Source organism: Vanessa atalanta, chromosome 1 (assembly GCF_905147765.1).
Source record: "Vanessa atalanta chromosome 1, ilVanAtal1.2, whole genome shotgun sequence".
Taxonomy (NCBI): Eukaryota; Metazoa; Arthropoda; class Insecta; order Lepidoptera; family Nymphalidae; genus Vanessa; species Vanessa atalanta.
In genome coordinates this window covers 1,518,300-1,533,317 of record NC_061871.1, presented here as the reverse complement: position 1 = coordinate 1,533,317, position 15,018 = coordinate 1,518,300, and the positions used below count along the sequence as shown (strand labels likewise).

At 33.1% G+C, this 15,018-nt stretch overlaps 2 protein-coding genes across 2 annotated transcripts; one reads left to right on the top strand and one right to left on the bottom strand.

The window, feature by feature from the left end:
- Window positions 1-2,334: 2,334 nt before the first annotated feature.
- LOC125072738 (myrosinase 1-like) lies at window positions 2,335-11,256 on the bottom strand. Its single transcript, XM_047683458.1, has 9 exons — window positions 11,164-11,256; window positions 8,734-8,843; window positions 6,113-6,305; window positions 5,364-5,535; window positions 4,364-4,571; window positions 4,008-4,102; window positions 3,594-3,896; window positions 2,852-3,093; window positions 2,335-2,583 (listed from the first exon to the last, which is right to left on the bottom strand). Exons 1-9 carry the CDS (start codon window positions 11,208-11,210, stop codon window positions 2,460-2,462), a joined length of 1,494 nt encoding a protein of 497 aa, XP_047539414.1. The 5' UTR covers window positions 11,211-11,256; the 3' UTR covers window positions 2,335-2,459.
- Window positions 11,257-13,175: 1,919 nt separating this feature from the next.
- Window positions 13,176-13,988, top strand: LOC125065131 (protein lethal(2)essential for life-like). Its single transcript, XM_047672585.1, has one exon. It carries the CDS (start codon window positions 13,245-13,247, stop codon window positions 13,800-13,802), a length of 558 nt encoding a protein of 185 aa, XP_047528541.1. The 5' UTR covers window positions 13,176-13,244; the 3' UTR covers window positions 13,803-13,988.
- Window positions 13,989-15,018: the final 1,030 nt, after the last annotated feature.

Genomic DNA, 15,018 nt, shown 5'->3' with positions numbered 1-15,018 from the left:
CACTCAACGTAAAATTTTTATCTGCGGGCATTAGTGTGAGTGAGTGACAGTCGTACTTAAATAATGTTTTAGTTGTGTGAAACAGTTAACTGTTACTTTTAGGAGTAAAGACAGCAAAATACACATTCAAGTTAAGTATATAGTATAAAAATTAAATTATTTTATGTTCAGGACGCACCTTCGTGAGTGAATAGATCTATATATTACTATAATTATAAGCAGTTATTTGTAATCAGTGTTGAATAACAACAGATATCATATTATGTTATGACCTAGTGCTGTGGCAATAATAGTGTATTCGTCATTGCCAATGGTTGATTGTAGTGTCCCTTAAATATCGATAAAACCAGTTGTTTTTATCGATATATTATATCGGTATATCGATTATTTCAAGAATGGCTTTTGAATATTACATTATTCGAAATAAACAAAACGTACGTGACTATTTACTCCCATTTAAAATGTTGTAATGCTTTAAAATACTAAGTGGCTTTTCTTTTTATTTTTTATGTTTGCATATTTGTTCGGTGAATAGTTATTTTTGAAAGATAATTAATCATTCATCAATGCTTTCGATCATTCACTAACGAATAATGAATCGATAAACTATATCGATATTTAAGGAACACTAGTTCTAGGTCAATGTGCTCATTATATTTTATATTCGCATATGGCAATATTATATACGTTATATAGTAATTCTCCTTACTATCGTACTTAAGTGACCAAGATAGACTTGGTATAGTGAACATGAAAAATATAAAATACCTCAGTTGAATGAATGGTTAGTTAGCTAGTTACGAGATATTCAAATACAAATGTCAATTTAAACATTTGATTGGTATGGTCCTCACGCCGCGTATGTACGCGATAAACTCAAAAACTACCAACAGAATATTATATGGTTTTTACTAATAGACGGTGTTTAATTCATTGAGATTTTATGTAAATTTGCTGAAATGTACTGATGAATGTTGAAATTGTCGAAAAAAATATTCCGACCAATGGATGTATATTATGACATATGATTTTAATGTAGAGCCTTATTCTACCCGTGCGAAAAAGGAAAGTAATTTAACGCAACCGGAAGGTAGACACGTAACGTCGTCGTCTTCATTCCAGAAACACCCCGTATATGAATTTTCAATTATTAGATTTATATATTTATTGTATAATAATTAGTGATGTAAACAACAAATATTCCTTACAGGGTGTTAAAATAACGAAATATACATTATTTAGTATTTATGTATATGTAATATAGATGTTTTGGATGCCGTGCAAAGTTGATGTCGTAATGATGTATTCATAATTTATGCAAAAATCGTGGCCTTAAGGAGTGTCTTCCAATTTATTAATATAATTAAGAATTTCAATTTAAAATATATTAAAGTTTTCATAAATTTGTTTCAATTTGTATTATAATGTCCTTTTGACTGAATTTCTGTTTGGGTGCCAATTATAGAGATGTTTGTTGTCAAGCTTTTTCATTTAAGTTTAATTGCATGGAAATATGAGTCCAGGATCGACGGCTTTAATTTTTTTCCTAGGTACTAGATTTTAAAGTCAGCCAACTCCCAAGCACCTAAATGTAATATCTTGACACAAAAAATATTTTTATTCGCATTTAAGAGTATGGAGTCTTTAACAAGACTAGACTAAGAAAAATCGAGACGTACAAGAAGTAGTAGTAGTTCATTATTTTTTCTATTAAATTAATTATTTTTAATTAAAGTCAAGATAGCCTAATGGCTAGAACGCCTGAGTATTAGCCGAATACGACGGGTTCAATCCCGGACAAGGACTGAGTTTCATGTGCTTAATTTATATTTTTTTGTATATAGTTAGGCGTAAAGAAAATAGGTCACGCCACCAACCTAGGTAGTTAAGATGTTATCTCCCTTGTACCTTATGTAGTTACACTAGCTCACTCGCGCTTCAAACCGGAACATAACAACACAACACTAATTATTGCTATTTTGCGGTAGAATGTGTGAATTAGGTAGTACCTACCCATAAGGACTTTCAAAAGGCCCCGCGTGTGTGTGTGTGTCTAAAATAACAAAAGTCCTCATTTATTATACTACCAATCCGCAATACTTCAATCATGTTTCCGCACGAAGGGTTAGTAAGCTATAAATACGCGTAACAGGAACAAGGGACCCAATTTGTTAGATCCTGTGGTCGTCGACGCATCAACGGTGTAACAAATTGTAATTTCTTAGAGCCAGTGTCTACGGGTAAATGTGCCAATCAGGATGCCCATAAAAATGTCTTCCTAAAATAATTACTAGCAAATGTTAGTATCCATTTCTTTTTTTTTTTTTGGAAACATTAAAACACTCGAGTAAAAATAATTTATTACAACAATAAGAAAATGTTGCTTTTAATTAAACACTACAGATTTATTTACTTCACTATGAATACATTTAATATATTTTTTTAAATTAATATCCAAATTAGAAATCCCATATCGGCAGACATTTGGTACGGGCAAGTCTTGCGTAGTATTCGCTGGATATTCTTGGCTTCCGAGTCTTGTTCGGAGAATCGAAATCTACTTGGTATAAACCGAAACGCTCTCTGAAAACGGAAATAGTTTAATTTGTGTATTATATTTCAGTAAACAAAAAACGTAAGTTATTTAAAAAAATCACGTATGTAATCCGATAACCATACGCACGAATTGCTTGAGATATCTGGTTGTTAATTTTAGTGATTTCTTATGATAATTGTATACAATAGTACACTTTTTTATTTAATGAATATAAGTGTCGAATTTTTAGTTATACGATCTGGTATGCTGTTATGTATTAAGAAATATTATTTGAACTCAATATTTTCAACTTACGAATACCCCCTGGTCCATTCAAAGTTATCAATCAGGCTCCAATAAGTGTATCCGTACACGTTGCAGTGATCCTTTGTAATGGCGGTGTGTAAAGCTTTGAGGTATCCGTCTATGTATTCAATACGTCGTTTGTCCAGCAAACCTTTCTCGAGTGAAACTCCGTTCTCCGTGATAACAACAAGAGGATTGTTGTAAGCACGTTTCACCCAGTTCAAGGACAGCCTGAAGCCCCACGGCACGACCTGTAATGAGATTTCATAAAGTAGTATAACAATGCATTTGAATGCTATCTATTTTCACAATAATATTTATTATTTTAGATATGGCACGAATTGAGTTTTTGTGGGACGTTCATGACATAATCATATTCCGAAGCGGTGGTAGTATAATGTGCACTTGTTATTTATAAAATTAACAAAAAATCTTATAGAGCTGGATACAGATATATATTTTCAGTATCACAATATCTTGTCCAGTAACCAGTAGTTATTACGGCGTCCACTAGAGAGGACAAAATATTAGTTATGAGCAGATAGGTGTCGTTGAACTAAACTTTACTTTTTAATATAAAAGCCTAGCATTTGAATGAATTTGAATTTACTTTCTCCCGCTGAGTTTCTTTCGCCGGTTCTTCTCAGGTCCGAGGTGCTAAATTCCGAACCGGTGGTAGATTTTTGACTATCAATAAGCAAGTGTAGACACTTCTATATTGAATAAAGATTTTTGACTTTGACTTGCATACCTTCAACCAAGTTGAATTGGACTTAGGCCAAGATGATTTCTGGGATATTATTCCTCCCATGTCAGCTGCGAAAGACGGCTCAGAAGAGATCTTCTTTCTGCTCTTAGCCACTAAGTAAGTTGTATAATGATTTAAACCCAGAAAATCTGCTGAGCCTCGTATCATTTCTATTTCTTCAGTCGTAAAATATGGAAGGCGAGAGCGGTGGAATCCTTGCTTTTTGGATATTGTATCGATTCTTTTCCTCATTATTTGTGGATAGTCACCGGCTTGAGAAAAAATGGGATGTGCGAACCAACCGAACTGCAAGAATAAAGTATAAATATTACGCCAATTGTCACTGACCAAGTTTAGTAGTAGTTAATTATTTATAGATCATGTTTTAAATTGCATGCAGCAAGGTATAATACTTACAAAGAACTGTCTAGCCGTTTCTGCAGCAATTTTATCTTCTGAGGACTCCATTGCTGGCTCAAGCCATGAAAAATCTAGCGTAATTCCGACGCTTGCTGTAAAAAGCCAGATTTAGAATAAATTAATCTCGAAAATAACCAGTTGCAAAAGTAACAGCAAAGTAAACACAAGCAAGACTTCGCTTCTGAAAGATTAAGCTTATAACAAAAATTAAATAAATAGGTACACTAAGTAGTTAAAAATAATTAAATTTTGTCAAGGATTTTTTATTAGGTTGCATTTGTAGCTATTTTGGAGAATGTGATAAAATTATTACAAGAAGCTCTTTATCAACGTATTTATATTTGCAACATTACTCAAGAGTTTTGCTTCGAATTCTTCCTGGTACATGCGGTAAACCATTCCATGAGCCCGAAGGACATTGTGTCCGCAGAGGTAGTCTTCAAAGCCACTTGCTTGGTCACCCGGCGCGTCTAGCCCGCCGTACCCGCCTTGACAGAATGATAATGGTTCGTTGAATGTCAACCAAGCGCTCACCTTGTTCCCAAAATTATTGAATAGAACCTGAAATTGTGGCTTACTTGTAATCAGTCTATAGTACCATTATTTTAATAAAATTGATCTAATTTTTGTTTTATCATAGATCGAAATTTTCAGATTACATTATATAACTGGTACTACATAGTAGGCCTTAAAATCAAAGTCATTCCTAGAATAAATATAAAAATCTATATACGCGAGTCAGAAAGGTGTATTTTTCTTCCTTCGTTCGATAGAAATTAAAAATTATAAATGTGAAAGTAACTCTGTCTGAATCTGGACAAGGATGTAGGCAAATATATTATGGAATCTACGGAAAAAATAAATATCTCACTGATGGAATTACAATATGTCCAGCCCTGTTTCCTAGGGGGACCACCGAGTAGATAAATGTATATTGTAGAGCGTGTTTTGTTTTGAACTGGTCTTGGAAGAGACTTATTCTTCCATAACATATAATTCTCTCGGAATCTCTCGGAGAAACTATTTTATTGACACATATAATCATTACCTACATATAATTTGACCAATTTTCACAAGATATTTTCATCATTTCAAAATGTTCGTGAATCAATCAGGCCATTTATGGATATGAAAATTTCCAAAGTTTTAAAATTGGTAGAACATATGTGTATGTACTCAGAAAGATGTAACTTTCATTTAAAAATACGTTACCATTGCATAAAATATCACACCAGCTTATTTATTACGTGCTATTTACTAAATACTTATATGTAAATTATACAACCTTACCATATCATACAATAATAAATGATATAAAATTAGTTATTAAAATATCGGTTTATTCAAACTTACTCTGGCATAATCCACAAAATAGTCAGCAATGATGGGATTGGTCCAGCCACCCAATTCTTGGAGACTTTTAGGCAGGTCCCAGTGGTACATGGTTACCATCGGTTGTATATTATGTTGAATCAATTCGTCCATGAGTTCATTATAGTATCTGATACCATCTTTATTTATTTCGCTAAAAAATATGTTTTTAATACATTAAATATTCGCATATTTTTTAATCGCATTCAGACCTTAACCTAAGACCCAATGATTAAATTAACGTAAATAGAATTGATTTCATTTTAGTGCACTTTAGTTTTTTTTTGCCATCAGCTGGAGGCCATTCAAGTACTACGGAAACATGAAAGCGGTCTTTACTTTGCATATTTTTGTAAACATGGGGATGAGACGGTGTGGTGATGATGATGTCTTGATGATGATCACGTCAGCATATTGTTATGCATGTTTTTTTATTGAATAAATAATAAATGTGTAATAAATTCTTGTATAGGTTATAAATTTCACGTTATACTTAAAATGGCTGTTCTGTATGTATATCTTCTAGTAATAGCTTTGTTCATTTTTGCTGACAAGGGGGGGGGGGGTGCCTTTGGAAGGCTTAATAATTACTTAAATCTTCGACATAACACTTGTACTTTATGATAAACTGTTCGTTTCGAGAAACGGCTAAACACGTGAGTATTTTCAAATCACATCTACTGTAACATTAGTCTAGTAAAATCTAAAAAAAAGTCTATTATTATTCGTACTTGCTTAAGCCATTGGGAAGGATTCTTGGCCATGAAATCGAGAAACGATAATACTGAACGCCCAGCTTTACCATGAGTTTCACATCTTCCTTGAACAAGTGATAGGAATCGGCAGCGACGTCTCCAGTTTTATGATCGAATATTCGTTCGGGGTACATGTGGGTATAGCTATCCCATATACTTTCACCTTTACCTGAGAATAAGGCAAAATAAATATAATTAAAAATGTTATTCTACGAAAGGTTTTTTAGAGTTATAAATACAAAGTATCAAACAATTTTATACTGTTTATAAAACAATGGACAGATGGAGCGAAAACATTAAAGTTATCTTTGATTAGTTGGACGTTGTACCAAAAAAGGCACCACCGGAAGTCTGTATTTGTTTTTGATTTTTTTGCTTTACTATAATATTTTGCAATTCATTTGTTTTATAGTCTGAATTTACCCCAAGGGGCAAGCCTAGCCTGTGAAAGGCCGAAGAGTAATTCACTGAACACATTTTTATTCACAACAAACTCGTTGTTAATGTTGATATATATTTGAATGAGTCACTTCGTATCGCTGTTTAGGTAGTTGGAGTCATGATTAATAAAAAAATGTTAGTATTTAAATACAATGGATGACTGAAAAATGAGTTACATGATAATTGATAGTGTGTTTTTATAAAATCACTAAACAACTAGGTATAAATATGGCTTAACCTAAAATATGACAAAAAACTTAATATCTCGGGTTATTGCATAGCAGAGCAAGGACGCGAACGAGATATAATTGAATTAATTTATGATGTTATTTTAATAGATAACTGCCTGTATAACTGTTGTATAACTGTTACCCCTGTTTTCCCCTCAAATGGAACATAACTGCTTATTGGAACAAGGAGGACGATAGACGTCACGGAAATCAGATCAGGTGTATATCTGCAGATATCAGATTTATTTAGATGTGTCACGTTAATTTTTAGTTTCATTAATAATATAATATTAACTTTTTGAATGCGCAGGACGCCATTGTTCCAATTATATGAGCACATATACAATTGTACATATGTAAATTTTAGTCTCGGGATTAAAGAGATAATTTTATTTGGATTAAATTATTTATTCTGTATTGCATTTTTATATTCAAACGATAACACAGCGATGAGACGTAAGTGCATTTGTTGTATGGTATTGGTACGCTGACAATTTGCAACCTGATGGTAAGTGCTCACCACTGCCCATGGATAATTTTAAGCATTACACATATAAATGCGCCACTGACCTTGGGACTTAAGATGTTATGTCCCTTGTGCCTGAAGTTTCGCTGGCTCACTTACCCTTCAAACTGGAACAAAACAATACTAAGTTTTTCTGTTTGATGCTAAAATATTTATTATGATGAGTGGGCAAATCTCTAACACCGAATAAATAATAGATGTATACTGTTCAAATAAATATAATGTACTTCATCTTGATGAAGTCGTCTACAATAGAGACTCCATAAATTTAAATAAATAATAAATAAATAAATATTGGACAACATCACATACATTACTCTGATCCCAATGTAAGTAGCTAAAGCACTTGTGTTATGGAAATCAGAAGTAACGACGGTACCACAAACACCCAGACCCAAGACAACATAGAAAACTAATGAATTTTTTCTACATCGACTCGGCCGGGAATCGAACCCGGGACCTCGGAGTGGCGTATCCATGAAAACCGGTGTACACACTACTCGACCACGGAGGTCGTAGGACATTTTATAGTTAATGGCTGTGCTATCCACCTTCAGTAAACTCCCCTATTCACACTCATAATCCTGGAACGGATTATTGGACGCGACCAAAAGTAGTTCAGTACTTCCCAGTAGTCTAGTGACTTTTACGTGCTACGGGCCCGGGTATATACGAGTATACACTGTCAACTTCCAAACCGGGCTGATACTGTGAATTTCTTCGATAAAAGCAATACCTTCAGTAGCCCGTACTAATTTCATGGCAGGATAACTTCTGTTTTCGGACATTAAATCTAATTTATATTTAATGTTATAACTTTTTTATTTCACTTAGCGAGGCAGATAAGTAAATCTTTGGATGATGTGGGCCCAGTCCACCTGATAACTGGTCATTTTCGTCTATAGCTATTGATACGATTATACTGGCAACTTATTCTGATCGACCTACACAAAAACGAGTAAATACAACACGCATCGTTTCGAACTACTAGGAATTTACATTTGCTTTTAATTTTGTATTCGCTTTTGTTGCTTCACTATAATGTTGCGCGCGCCTCAGTCTTTTATTTTAAATCCGTGACAACAATGTTTTTTATTACTACTTTTTATATTAAGTAGGAAATTTTTAATCAAATTAAAACTTTAAAATATCAACGAATCAATGAATGAATGATAACACTGTAATTTCACATTTGTTTTAATTTAATCGATTCTGTTTTACGATTATCTTTGTTATTTATAATTAATGTTATTTATAATTAAAGCACATGAAAATTCAGTGGTGCTTCCCTGGGTTTGAACCCGCAATTATAGTAAGATGCACGCGTTCTAACCACTGGGCTATCTCGGCTCTTTTTCATATTTAGTAATGGTTGGCGTTAATTAAAGTCTTAATAGTACCTGATACATTCCACGCCCCTTCGATTTGGTAGGAGGCTGTTGCCACGCCGAACTGAAAACTTTCGGGAAAGCATACTCTTTCTTGAGTGACGTAATGTGCGCTGCCAGGCCTAGGGATTGAATAAAGATTAAATGTATGTAAGCATTGTATTTCGAAATTGATTACCGGGAATATATAATACAGTTTTTGAAAATATCAAATTATCCTATCCAATATCCTACAGAGCAGTGAAATAAACTCCAAGCCATTATATATGTCGCAGTCAACTGGTTAAATTATCCATTTAATTGACAGCCTAGACACTTCACTAAAGGGCGCCGTTGACCCAGCCTCCTGAATGACATCGGCTAATACATCTTCCATTCATAGAATAGGGGCTCTCATGTAAATAAAAATATTGATATGGTTTCGGTTTAGTAATCGGGTGCATGAGGGGCAGGGTAGAGGGGTGGGGTTCTATTCCCCCTATCCCCTGGTATAATTCCCATCATGCAATTTGCTCCGTTCTTGAGTTTAGATTTAAATAGTTTTAATTTTTGAACTAACACCAACTACTTACTATTTAGTATTTATGAACTTAAATGGATGGCATTTTGACTAAGGAAGTAGGTAACTGGGTTTGCATTTTATTCAGTATGCTTTCTCAACTGTTTTAGACCTTTGTAAAATCATTTCATATTTTGAAATGATTTATTACATAGTAATTTAAATTATTAAGCTACTTAAAAACATTGTAAAAATAAACGAGTGCGATAACGAATTGACTTTTCCACCTTACAAGCTTCGAGAGTAGGGATGCGTGACACGTGCACTCATTTATTTAAGATCGAACGCCCAACGCTCCGGCACTTTTGCGTTGGGCACTCGAGCGGTAACATCTCCCCTGTTATATTGTGTTCTTGCTTTAATTATTTTAATCAGTTATAGTTTATTGTTAATTGTTAATCGTTAAAGTATAAAAAGATTGTTATTTAATAAGTTTTAGATTTTAAGGTTAATAAATTACATCAAATTATAAGTCAATCATTATTTTTGTGATTTCATTTCATTAGTTTTAAGAAATTATTCCTTTCTATTGAGTAATTTAAAATGAATGAAAATAGCATGACCGATGGTTCCCAAGGAGCCAACGGTCATGATATTTTAAAAAATTCTATTCCTAATGAAAATCTGACATATATATAGTGTATAAATATTATAAAATTAAAATATCAAGCTACCACCTGTACGGAATGTTGATTCTATCGAGTAGAAACTCAATAGTTGCTCTTTTCAATCAAAACAGTTTACATGCAATAATAATGTATCCTTAACGAATATGAGCACCAAGCTACAAGCATGATAAAAGATCATAAATAATCCTGTATAATATGATAAGTCTTATTTTTTATTTTTTTAACAAAATTTTTAATTGTAGCATAATTATGTAAAATTTTATGCAGATATTTATTAAGAAATCGAACGCCTCAGAAAGGATGTAACTAACTTTGTTGAGTCGAAAACTTATATTAATTACATAACATCTCAAAACTGACTATGTAATGTAAATTGAAAAAAAATAAAACAAATGAGTGTCCATAAGTAAACATTTTTTTTTTTTTTGTAAAGGCAAAGGTATCTATGAATATTCTTTTATATTTAATTTTATGACAGTCGACGTTGACGTTTGTTACCTATATACACAGATAAATGATTAAATCATATAGGTAACAATTTATATAGATACGATATTTCTTAAACACATCTGATGTAATAATTGGTCTAAATTAATAATGAAAAAAAATAAAACTATTTTTTATATCAGCCTTAATTGACCGATTCATTCGGCCTAATGAAAAAACTCATTGCTTTCAGTAACGAGGGGTAATTCTAAAGATGCTATTGACTTGAGGATTAGACGGCTACGAATAAAGGATTGATATGGACAAAAATAAGCACAAGGTTTTGACAAAATGTAAACATAAATTAGACATGTCTACAATCCGTAAGTTTCTTTTCGAAATAGTCACCGAAATTTAATAACATTAGACTAGACATAAAATACTTGTAACTAAGCGCACATTGCAAGTTTTTATTAAACGATTAAATATCTATACGTACAATAAGATCCATCTAGATTCAACAATGTGCTGCTGTGAAAATATAAATTTTACGAGACTATTTTGGCAAATCAGCAACCTGATGGTAAGTGGTCACCACCGCCATATTGACACTGTAAGAAATATTAACAATCCTTGCATCGTCGATGCCCTACCAACCTTCGGAACTCATATGTTATGTCGCTTGTACTTGTAACACTGACTCACTTACCCTTCAAAACGGAACGAAGTATTTCTGCTTGGCAATAAAATATATGATCAGCGGGTACCCACACGCAACTGCTATCAAGTAAATAGTTTTAGAAGTATTCCATTGTTAAAATTACTTACTCCAAGGCCACGAACAGCGTCAAAACTATAACGATCCGACTATACATCTCAACTCACTGGCTGGACGTTCGTACGACGACTGATTGATAGCCCGTTGACATTGCATTTGTTATTTATAAAACATATAATTAATTATCAGTAACTAATGTCAATGACTGTATTGCTTAATTATTCGCTATCATTTCCCGCTACATTTTATTCTGGCTCAACAGACTGGCTCAACATTTAGACTGGCTCAACAGACTAAGGATAATTTATAGAAATGGAAACTGTTCTACTTCTTCTTCTGTCTGACATTTATTGATCCCGGCTATTGCCAGTCTAATTTCCAACTAAGCTTATTCCAGTCCATTGGCTGTCATGTCCTGCTTCTCGATATCCAGCGTTCGCTTCCTTGGGTGGCCTAGTTCCAGGGGCAAACTGTTATACTATCCATGAAAAAAATTATCGTTTGATTGACAGCATATTATTTTGAGAAGAAATTCCAAAGTAAATGGGGAACATGATCGTAAATTAATATCGAAAATTGATTTGCAAATTGGTATTCATTTAAATGTTTCCTATATACACGCATCAAGTCAGTTTTCAAAATATACCCAGTGAGGTACGATGGGAGTTCTGAAAGAACATACAGGCTCTTTGTTTCAGCTCTTTGCTAGACAGCTTTCTAATTGATAATAATGGTCGTAGTGGAAAAATCAGTCTTAAATTGGTGGATGAGAAACAATCAATCTCACCCAAAGTGTCACCTAAAGAGAATTGGGGCATATTATTTAAGCAGGTCGTGCCTTTAATTTTTATTAACAAAACTATTGTAGTGTCGTAATTTTTGAAAACAAATTTAATTCCGCAATTTTATATTACTAGCAGATTAATTAATAAAAAAGGGCTTTCCACGATTCCTAGGGCCTCGTATTCTCTTATCCAGTTACTTTGAATTTGTAGAACAATATAAGCTAAGCAGAAGAACTATCGAAAACCGAAAAACATGGTGCGGGATCGACGAGGCAAAAAAAGGGGACCTCTGGGTTAGATTTTTGGATTGCAGATGTATGTTTTTACCACGCGTGATTATGCGTCTTGAAATAATATCTAAACAGAATATGTAAGATGCCTGTTTTTAAATTTTTATTTTTATATCATAAAAATAATTTTTTGAATAATTCTTTGTAGAATAAGAAATCAAATTTTTAAACGTTATTTAAAGAGAGGAGAATACAGTATTTTTACCTCAAGTTCCCATATCAATGACGAGTTCTAAACATAATGTTTATATACTACGTTAGTCGTTACATATAATAAAATAATTTAGCAGGCATTACAATACCTAATGAAAAATAAAATGTGGGGTCAAGCCCAAATAACGATCCTGGATCCGCTACTGATAGGCGAGCTACAAGATAAATTAATATTATGATAATTAAATATTGAATCGTTACTGCAATTATGCTGTATGGGTATCCAACGTATACCCTACTCATACAAATCCGTCTGGGGCGTCTGGCGTGTTCCCATAGACAATTGCTACTTTTTTTCTAGTAAGAAATACTCCTAATAAAATTAATGGAAATAATACTTAAATAAGGGATTTCAATATATTATTTTGACATATGATTTTTTTGAATGCAAATTCTAAAATATGAATTACGTTATGTAAGAATGTACTTGGCATTGACCTGAACTCTATAAATTGATAACATTAAAAAAAAATATACGTGTGCGATAGCGCAATTTAAATTTTATTTTAAATATTTATTTTGATTATGTTTTATGATAGTGACATCTAGTTAGATTAAGAGTTAACTTTGTGTCTAATTAATACAACTACTCATTGATAGAGGGCGCTGTTACAAATTATTGTATCGGTTGTTTCTAGAATACGTTATGTAGATATATACCGATTGTTCTCGAAATAGCACGAAGTAGTAGCGAGCACTTTCTTGAAAATTCTGTTTCGTACCGTCAGCGCGAGGTGGCGCTGCGATTGGTATATAAACGCGACTCGAACGCCAAGCCGGCAGTTTGTTGAATCAAACAAGAAAAGTTCACATCGCAATAAGTGCTAAGACGCATAATCAAAAATGTCTCTAATTCCATTTTTGTGCGATAACAGACCATTCGGGATGGTAGAACGAGACTTCTTCAGACCAGATTTCTATCCACCTATCGATCTTGTACCGCAAGAGGTAATGAGGCCTTGGGAAAATATTTACCGGCCGTGGGAAAACATAATCAGGCAAATGGAACAGCTAAGCTCTGGTATCAATCAGCTAGCCCTGAAAGAGGCGTCACAGTTGTCATCCGATTCGGAGAAATTTCAAGTCAACGTGGACGTTCAGCATTTCGCTCCAAACGAAATTAGCGTGAAAATTGTTGATGGTTTCGTGACTGTCGAAGGAAAACACGAAGAGAAGAGAGACGAGCATGGATATATATCAAGGCAGTTCGTAAGACGTTACGCCTTACCACAAGGATGCCTCCCCGACGTTGTAGAGTCCAAGCTGTCATCGGATGGCGTTCTGACCATCACTGCGCCGAAAGTACTAGCGATGCCATCTTCTGGGGAAAAGATTGTACCGATTATTAAAACTGGTCCCATTAAAAAGCAAATATCAAGTTCTGAAGCAGTGAATGAGTGAATATCTGTTTTATGCTTAATTTCGCTGTTTTTATTGTGATAATTATGTAAGACTGCATATGCCCATCGTACCTATTATTGTTTGTAAATATTTTTATTTCTTTTATTATTTACCTAAAGACTTACTGAAATTAAATACTGATTTAGTATTTATGATAAATGTAAAATAAAGTATTGTTAATGTAAACATCTTGGTTTTATTTCTAAGTCCCATTTAAGATTGTTCCAGACATTCTATTTGTATCCAGAGTTCATCATAGCGTGACCCGATATGGTTCGTTTGAAATTGTATACCTACTGTATTCTGAGTTAGTACTTATAAGCAATGTGGACGAGTTTGAATTCATTTATTCTATTTTCTTATATTACTGACTGGAGAGAAAAAAATAAGTAAACGAAATGTATAATATTACACAAGATTCCTTAAATTAAATTTCAAGCTACCATCTGTTCGTAATATAGAAATCATCAAACATATACATTCAGCCCATTATTTACCGGTATTAACTGTATAAAATTAATTTTATGTAATATCCTTTATGGAAATCGATAACAAACTCCGATTTCTTGAGTCCTATTTATAGAATCGTTTCCAGAATAGTGTCTCATTTAAAACATAATTTTTTGAAAAAAAAAAATGTAAATACAATATACATTTCATTTGTTGTAAATCAGCTGAAGCAAAATTTATTTTTATACAATTATTATATTTCTAGTCTATAAGTCTATTTGGAATAACTTATCGAAGTCTTACATAGGACCGATTAATTTCTACGGGTTTTGTTATTACCTTTAGTGGTTAGTCTTAAGACTCTTAAGTAGTTAGGGCAAATGTCCACAACAATTGTTACTGTAATTAGCCGGTATGAGTACGTTTTGAAATATGTATGTATACATATAATTGTTGCAAAATATATATTGACGTGATGTAAACATACATAAGATCAATACTGCATCGTTGCCTAGCACCCAATGTAACGATATCAATTTATATAAGCTAGATATATTTGAGGAGCCTAATAAACTGGTTCTTTATACTTCAGTATATGGTACCACTTTATGTAGAAACCGTTCGGATGCACATCTCAGCTAAAGTGCCATTTTATAATGGTTTACATCTCACGAGAGTAATTTACCAGCATAAGTAAAACTCTTGCCCGGCCAACTTGCATTTGAGGCCATATCCAATAAAATGTGTTATTGATGTTTGAGAATTG